We start from the raw sequence: 8,454 nt of genomic DNA, 5'->3' as shown, positions 1-8,454 counted from the left end.
GGCTATTCAAGCTGTGTATATTCCACAGTTCTGACTAGGGGAGAGGCTCCTTAACATGCCAGGGCTCTGAGGGGCAGGGCTGGTAGGCAGTTATGTAGCTCCTTTCAACCTTGGGTTGCTCTCCAGCCTACTGATCCCAGAGTCCCAGGCCCAGTCTTCCAGTTTGGACTGTAACCAGATGACACACAGAGTGTGTCGGCATGAGTACGTATCAACCTGGAACTGGACCTGTGCCTGATTCATCCAGGAAGCGGACCCTGGGCGGCAGAACAAACACCCTTAAGCAGCTCCTGCTTGGCATGGGGTGAGAAGTGATCTGGCCCAAGAGGGACTTTGTTTGCTTTGTTCTCCTCTTCTATGTCATCCCCAGTTGCCAGACACCCTCATTCCTTTCTCTCTGCCCATCTCTGGGTCAGGAACTGTATGGGTTTTTTTCTAGATGATGCAAGAAGATCTATCTATCTATCTATCTATCTATCCATCCATCCATCTACCTATCTATCCATTACCTATCTGTCGGTCTATTTAGGTGAAGGCGATTCCAGACTTGGGCGTTGAAAGGGGTACAACAGGAGCTGATAAAGGGGTCCGGCAGGAGTCTCTGGGAGAGGAAGCCAGAAGTAGTTTGGTTGGGTATTAGACGGAACAAAGAGGTTAGAGATCTGTGGGGTCACCGTCCCACCCCCCAGCCCGGCTGCCACCTGTCTGTAGTTGAGGCAGATCCTGCTTTTCTCTTGGGACAGAGCCAGCTTGACCTCATTTTCTGCCTTCAGGGCCAGTTTGCTTTTGACACTAATTGATGGACACTTAGGACCATTAATTTTGCTTCACGTCCCCCTCCCCCCTTCCTAATACAAATGCAAACAGCGTGGGAATCCCCTTGCAGAGGAAGCAAAGATACAGCTTTAAGAGAAAGGGAAGGGAGGAAAAGGGCACTGACTCAGATTCTCCTACCATTGGCTGCCGGAGGGGATCCCACCTCAGGGATTGGTCCTGACAGAGTCCGCCTCCTCTTGTGATTGGCTTGGCCGGGGCGATATAAGGCGGCCGTGCCAGCCTCCCTTTCATTTGAAGGGAGGTGAGGATCCCGGCTGAGTTTTTGTGCCGAGACGCACCTGGCGCAACCTTCTCCTCTCTGACTCTGAGTCCACGTCCCGCGGAGGCTACAGCCATGAAGGAGAGACGGGCCCCCCAGCCAGTCGTGGCCAGATGTAAGCTCGTTCTGGTGGGGGACGTGCAGTGCGGGAAGACGGCGATGTTACAGGTGTTAGCCAAGGACTGTTATCCCGAGGTGAGCGGCCCGCCCGCTGGCCAGCTTTTCTCCTTGCCTGCCTGTCTTCCCTGTGGCTAGATTCCCACTTGCCGGGGGTGAGGGGGACCTAGCTCCCCCTCAGCTTACCGCACGCCACCCTGCCCCATCCTCAGCAGCCCGGCTGGAGGACCGCCCTGCCTCAGCCTCCCCTGAGACCTGTTCCACTTCTGCCGCCCCGCTGGCTCCTCCTCACCTCTTCACCCATAGGCCCCGATCAGATGCCCTCCTCCCTCCCTTTATCCCGGGGTCTGCTCTCGGGAGAGGGAACTGGAGGCATTTGAGAGTCTGGGGTTTCTTCTTGACGTAATACCTGCCGGTGTCCTCATCCCCTCAGAGGTTCCCTCCGGGAGCCCGTCTCCAGGCGGGTTTCTGCTGTCCTGCTGGTCCGAGAGGCTTGTGGGAGAAGATAAAGAGCTAGCATTTGCTTGGGGCTCTAAAATCCGGAGACACACAAATCTGGAGAGGAGAGAAATCTGTGTGTTTGCCTCCCTGACCATCTAGGATTGGGGTGGGGGAGCGGGAAGGGAGGGGGCTTGTCCCCCTTTGGAAGTCATTCAGATTTCTTTTTTCCATGGAGCAAAGTGCCTGTGCCTCTACACTGCCCTCCTTCCTGTCCCATGTGTCTCTCCTGCTGCAAGTAGCCCCCTCCCCTCCCTTTCCTTCCCCTGCCCCTCATCTCCTGCCACTTTAGTATCTCATAGGATGAGTGGCTTCCTGTGTAGCCAGCACCAAACAGAGGGTTATGAAAGTAGGGGAGCCCAGGGTGTGATGAGCTCCTCTCTTTTCACAGACATATGTGCCCACCGTGTTTGAGAATTACACAGCCTGCTTGGAGACAGAGGAACAAAGGGTGGAGCTCAGTCTCTGGGACACCTCAGGTAAGACTGCTGGCCCCAGATGCCCCCTTCCCACCCCCACTGGTCTGTTATAGTTGCTGTCTTTAAGAAATTGTTTCCCTCTTTGCTGGGGAGGACTGTGTATGATGCTGGCTGGGAAACTGACAGAAGGGGACCTGAAGATTCCCTTGGTTGGCATGTCCAGGGGCGCAGAGTGAATGAGCCCCAGAAGCCACTTCTCTGGGTCTAGCTCCTTCTTTCAGAGGGCTGGGATGGTGAGGTGAATGGACCCATGAATATAACTGGGGGGCAGTCAGGCGGGGCTTCTCCGTTTCCAGCCCCTGCCCTCCGTGTCCTCCCACCCACGCCTTTACTGCCCCATAGCCAAGCCAGATAAGAGGCAGGAGTCCGTGCTGCTGGAGGCAGTGGTGGTTGAGGCTGGGAGACAAGCCTGCTTTGGGGAAATACTGCTCCTCACTCAGTTCTCTCTCCTGCATTCCATCTTGGGCCACTGCTGTCCGCCTGCCGCAGCTCGGTTCCACTTGTCATACCGCTGCGGCTCAGGGATGAAGCGATGCATCATCGATGTTTTGGAGGGTGGGGGAGATGGCTTTAATGTGGGGCACAGTCTCGTTGTAGATAGTGCAGGGAGGGGGGTGACTGTGATAGTCACCCCCTCCACCCCCACCCTACCATACTGGGCTGAGGTAGAAGATGCTGGGTCTTTCTGGAATGTAGAAAGCAATATTTTTCCTCTCAACCCTAAACCCTCAGTGCTAGGCTGTCCTTTGCTTTGATTTTGATCCCTTCTTATTATCTCTTTTGCCCCAGTTCTTTTTTAATAGACTGGGCTCCGAGTCATAATTAAGGACTAAAAGCCCAGAGTAACAGAAAGAAAAGAAAAATCCACCCTCCAAAAATGCACATTCAGGCTGAGTTCAAAGAGGATCTGTGTAAATCACTAGGGGTTTCCTGTTACATATAATAAATATGCCATCCTATTTCTCTAAGAGCTGTTGTTCCCATGGTCTAATTTTTGAGGTCTGAAAAGATTGGGGGTAGGGGGGTAGATAAACAGAAAACGAGCCTTCCCCTTGCTTCCCCCCTCCCCCAAACAAAGCAAAACAGAAATTCCTCCACCTGGTATGCCTTCCTCTGATGCAGTTCCAGGGGTTGGGAGGCAGGGTTCTGGTTATCCTGGACTGTGCTATGCTGGCTGGATCCGACCGGAATGCAGCTCGGTTGCAGAACGTATGGGGTTTCGGCTGCCCTACCCTGCCCACCTCCTGAGTCTTCCCAGAATCTTACTGCAGCTCATCTCTTTTTACTACCACTGCCCCAGAGTGCCCCCGCCCTGCCCCCACGTCAGAATGCAGCCCTTGAATCCCAGTCCAGATAATGGAAAGTCAGCAAAGTGGTGTCTGTTCCTGGTGTCGCATCCCCACCCCCCAATTTCGGAAGGGATGCAGCCTATCAGTCATCCTCCAACTCCTTTCAAATTAGGTGCCCACAAGGAAGGAAGAAGTGATGGCAGTGTGTGGGATGGGGCTTCCCAAAATCGGGGCCAGGGTCGAGCCTGTTCCCGTTATTCACTTGCTGGTCTTAGGGGAGGGGGATTGCCTGGAGCCAGAATGGAGGCCTCCTCCCCTCCCCTCCCCCTTCCCAAGTGCTGCAGTGCTCCCTTTGCTCAGTGCTGGCGAGCTAAGACCCCACCTCAGACAGGGGATGGGGGCGGATTGCTGAAGGAGCAGATAGTTATTGCAACTCCTCTTTACTCTTTCTTTCTTTCTTTCTTTTTTTTTTTTTTACAACCAAACCCCCACCCCAGCTTAGATTCCCCCCAGTTTCCATGGCGATTGTGGTGCAGGGAGAGGGGCTGCTTGCTATTCTGAGCACGGATTGTCTGGGTTCCAAATCTGCTACTGTTCCTTCCCCAGGGCGGGGGGGCAGGCTGAGCCCCTAGCGTTCTCCCATGCTGGGCCACCTGGGTCTGCAGCGCCTGCTGCCCTCCCGGTGAAGGACCCTTCCTCGAGCCTCCAGATCCCTAGCTATGGGTGCTGCTCTCTTTGAAACTGCCTCCCTGAGATCTTGGGGGATAGGGGCTGCAGTGTTTCACAGGCGGAAGGAGTAAGGCACTGAATCCATGCTGTTCCTTCTCCCCTTTCAGCCTCCTAGAGTTCTGACCCCATGGCAAAGAAGCCAGGCAGCCAGTTATGTAACAGGCAGGTTTGTTTCTTCGTTGGAGAGACCCTGGAGCAGAAACAGGGAGCAGAGGTTGGGCAGCAGGCAGACTCTAGAAAAGACACCTGACCCAAGCCCTGGTCTCTCTGCAGGGGTGAGAGTATCCCCCTCTGGGACTCATAAAACTGGCAGACCTGAAATTAAGCCCACTGTAGGAGACAGGGCCAGAATATAGTCTATGCCCCCATTTTTGTTTCCCCTTTTCCCTTTTTAAGGACTAAGGAAGATGATATTTCTGTACTGCTTTCTGGCAGGTGGTCAGGTCCCAACATTTTAAGCTGCAGCCTCTTCCCTGGGGAGGTGGGTGGAGCCAGCTAACCTGGGGTTCAAGAACAGGATTCCCAGGGCTCATTGGGCTTAGGAAGGGCAAATGCCACAGCTCACCATCAGCTCTTTCTCCCACATACCAGGATCTCCATACTATGACAACGTCCGTCCACTCTGCTACAGTGACTCGGATGCGGTGTTACTATGCTTTGATATCAGCCGCCCGGAGACAGTGGATAGTGCACTCAAGAAGGTGAGTCTGGGCAACTGGGCAGCCTCCAGCTCAGCTGGAGAACAGAAAGGAATCTCGGGGACATTGCTGTCCAGTCCCCTCTTCTGTAGCAGGAAGAAACTGAGGCCAGGGAAGGAAGTGATTTGCCTGATTAGCTCCAGCTCTGGGGCTAGAACCCAGACTCCCTCCCTCTCTGCCCCCCTGCCCTTGCCATAGCCCGTACTGCTCTGCCAGAGGCCCAGCAAGGGAGGGTGGTGTTGAAGACGCTGAAAGTGAAGGATCGAGAGTCAGAACCTTTCTGTGATGGAGTTTGAGGCTTAGATGGTGTTTGCAGGGAGCTTCTGTTGCCTTTGATCCCAAGCCCACCAAGACTGGGCAAGCCATGCAGGTAGGAAATGCCTGGTCTGGGGGGCAAAGTCTGCCCATCCTGAAGAGTCTCCCACCCTGTGGAAGTAGTTTTCCAGAAGACTTTGGGATTATCTCCTTTCCTTGGGAAGAGACTGGTTGGCTTCCTCCCTGTTGCTCCTGGCTTTCTGGACCCGTGAAGCCCTTTCACTGGGTGGAGGGGGCAGAGCTACGCCACACATGCTTGGTAGAGAGTGGGAGGAGATTTTGCCCCCGTGCTTCCTTTGGTGAACTGGGCTGTTGAATGAGGGGCAGGCTCTCGGGGTCAGCACTCCTGTGGCCCCAGAGTCCTCACCGGCGGGAAGATGATGTAATTAGTGCATTGGTGATGCTGTGTGACTCAGGGAGGGCTGGGCTGGTGATATGCTGGATGGCAGGTCTGATGTTGCCCGCTGGGCTTCTCCAGGTAGCTGTCAGCCACTGACTCTTCTTCCTTCTTCCTCCCCCCACTCCCCTCTCACATGGCTCTTCAGTGGAGGACGGAAATCCTAGATTATTGTCCTAGCACCCGTGTTTTGCTTATTGGCTGCAAGACAGACCTGCGAACAGACCTGAGCACACTGATGGAGCTGTCCCACCAGAAACAGGCACCTATCTCCTATGAGCAGGTATGTGTGTGTGTGTGTGTGCGCATACATGTACACACGCACGTGTTGGGGTGGGATGGGGTGCGGAAGTCTACAAACAAAGGACTTGAAATGTGGCCCTTGCTCAAGCTCTCACTTTGGCAAGGAAGAACTGGTGTTCTGGGGAGCCATCGCTAATCAGCAGACCAGTCATCTTGCTAGAGGTGGTAGACAACTCTTTAACCCTGATTCATTCCATAGGTTGGCAGATGAGCCATTCCTGTGCGCTAGTCTTTCTCAGATTGTTTTTTTTTTTTTTTTAAAGATTTTATTTATTTATCAGAGAGAGAGAGGGAGAGCGAGCACAGGCAGACAGAATGGCAGGCAGAGGCAGAGGGAGAAGCAGGCTCCCTGCAGAGCAAGGAGCCCGATGTGGGACTCGATCCCAGGACGCTGGGATCATGACCTGAGCCGAAGGCAGCTGCTTAACCAACTGAGCCACCCAGGCGTCCCTCTCAGATTGTTTTTTGCTGACTGCCTGCCTTAGAATCACCAGACGTGCTTGTTAGAATTCCTGACTCCATACCTATCAAGTCACTCTAGGAGAAAGATACAGAAATTGCGTTTCTCATGAAATTCCTGGGTAATTTCTTTCACACGTGGGAGTGTAAGGCTCATTTCTTTTAAACCAGTGGTTGCCGTTAGAATCATCTGGGGAGCTCTTAAAAATATGAATGCCTACCCACAGAAATTCTGATTTACTTGGTCTGGCATCAGGATTGTTCTAGAAGCGTTACAGGTGATAGTGAGGTGCACGTAGGCTTCCCCTTAAGGAAATCAGCAGAGGGCGGTGGTGGGAGACTGGCCCTTGTCTCATCGGGAGGAGCCTGGGGCGTACCATTAAGACAGAAGGCTGTGTCTCGGAACCATGTGGGACAACAGCCTTGATGACCTCACCCCCTCCACAGGGCTGTGCAATAGCCAAGCAGCTGGGTGCAGAAATCTACCTGGAAGGCTCAGCTTTCACCTCAGAAAAGAGTATCCACAGCATTTTCCGGACGGCATCCATGGTGTGTCTGAACAAGCCCAGCCCGGTGCCCCCCAAGAGCCCTGTCCGAAGCCTCTCCAAGCGACTGCTTCACCTCCCCAGTCGTTCCGAACTCATCTCGTCTACCTTCAAGAAGGAAAAGGCCAAAAGCTGTTCCATTATGTGAAGTGGGGGTCGGAGAAGGGAGGCAACCTCCCACTTCCTCCCTTGGTTTGCAGAGGCACGGGGGAGAGGGAGGATGGGACAATTTAGGACACTGGACATGCGTTTTTCAGATGGCCACGGTGAGGGCTTGGAAGGAGACAGGAACAGGACAAGGAAAGAGCCAGGCCCGGCTTGAGGACCTGACACTGAGAAAGAACCATCACACCCCAAGCCAGGCACTAGGTTGTGGTGGGGGTGGCTGCCCCAGTGTACCCCCTGCTCCAGAGGAAGGAAAGGTGTGGGGGTGTGGGGGGCATGCTGGCCTCATGGGCTTGGGAGCCTCTAGGAGCCTCACCTTCAGCATCATGCCTCTTCTACACAGCGCTTCCATGTGGGCCAGGGGACGGGAGGGGTCCCCGAGCCCTTCCCTTCCCCTCTGAGGAAGCTGCACAGGAGTGGAGTGGGGAAGCCAAGAGGTGGCTCCCTTGGGAGCTGAGCCCTGGTGCTTCATAATGGAAAACCAGAAGGGCAGGAGCTGGTCAGAGCCAATGAGAAGGAAACCTCATCTTTGCATAGCCCATGCCTCATGGAGAGGTGACATCATACATTCATATGCTTCTCACCTAAGTCCCCAGGGTCCAAGGGAGAAGCCCCAGACCCCCTTCTCTTGCAGTGTGGGGGTGGTGGCGCTGCAGGGGGCAGGGCTGGGTGGGGGTCACCAGACTTCTTCTGCCCTTAGGGCAGTACAGCTGGCATTTGTTTTATAGACTCTTGTCTTTGGAATCGGGGGGAGGGGGGAGTGTTTCAATCTGTTCTATGTTCCGTGTTTAAAGAAGAAAAACCTATTTATTAATGAAAAATATAACACATACAAAGCAGTTGGCTCTGTTTTCTTCGTTTCTTTCTCCGTTCTCCTTGTTTGTTCTTTGCTTACAAGGAAGAAGCTATCCTGGGGCCCTTTCTGTGGGTCACAGAGTGGCTGCCTCTACTGTTCCCCAGTGTCTCCAACAAGGATTTCCCTTTCCTCCTCCTCGCTGTCTCACCCAAACCCTGCCCAAGTCCAATAAGCCAGTAAAGAGCTCTTTAGCCCCAGGCTGGGGTTTCTCAACCTGGGAACGAATGACATTTTAAGATTTATTTATTTATTTATTTATTTATTTATTTATTTGACAGACAGAGATCACAGGCAGGCAGAGAGGCAGGCAGAGAGAGGAAGGGAAGCAGGCTCCCTGCTGAGCAGAGAGCCTGATGTGGGGCTCGATCCCAGGACCCTGGGATCATGACCCGAGCCGAAGGCAGTGGCTTAACCCGCTGAGCCACCCAGGCACCCCACGAATGACATTTTAGCCTAGGTCATGCCTTTGATGCTGGGGCCTGTCTTGTGCATTGGAGAATGTTTAGCA

General features: G+C 53.9%; 1 protein-coding gene across 1 annotated transcript; it reads left to right on the top strand.

Annotated features, from left to right (window-relative positions):
* Nucleotides 1-1,028: 1,028 nt before the first annotated feature.
* LOC111157874 (Rho family GTPase 1) lies at nt 1,029-7,929 on the top strand. The gene is made up of 5 exons (XM_022519579.1): nt 1,029-1,291; nt 2,103-2,190; nt 4,800-4,909; nt 5,767-5,901; nt 6,828-7,929. Exons 1-5 carry the CDS (start codon nt 1,172-1,174, stop codon nt 7,071-7,073), a joined length of 699 nt encoding a protein of 232 aa, XP_022375287.1. The 5' UTR covers nt 1,029-1,171; the 3' UTR covers nt 7,074-7,929.
* Nucleotides 7,930-8,454: the final 525 nt, after the last annotated feature.

Source organism: Enhydra lutris, unplaced genomic scaffold (assembly GCF_002288905.1).
Source record: "Enhydra lutris kenyoni isolate GAN:26980312 unplaced genomic scaffold, ASM228890v2 scaffoldscaffold56, whole genome shotgun sequence".
Taxonomy (NCBI): domain Eukaryota; kingdom Metazoa; phylum Chordata; class Mammalia; order Carnivora; family Mustelidae; genus Enhydra; species Enhydra lutris.
The sequence above is the reverse complement of the archived record's forward strand: the minus strand, read 5'-3'. Positions and strand labels throughout refer to the sequence as shown.

Excerpts from the sequence above, each read along its gene's own strand:
- LOC111157874 (XM_022519579.1), top strand. The coding sequence starts at position 1,172 with ATGAAGGAGAGACGGGCCCCCCAGCCAGTCGTGGCCAGATGTAAGCTC. Across the intron at positions 1,292-2,102 it reads CCAAGGACTGTTATCCCGAG|ACATATGTGCCCACCGTGTT; the intron begins GTGAGCGGCCCG and ends CTCTTTTCACAG. Across the intron at positions 4,910-5,766 it reads TGGATAGTGCACTCAAGAAG|TGGAGGACGGAAATCCTAGA; the intron begins GTGAGTCTGGGC and ends ATGGCTCTTCAG.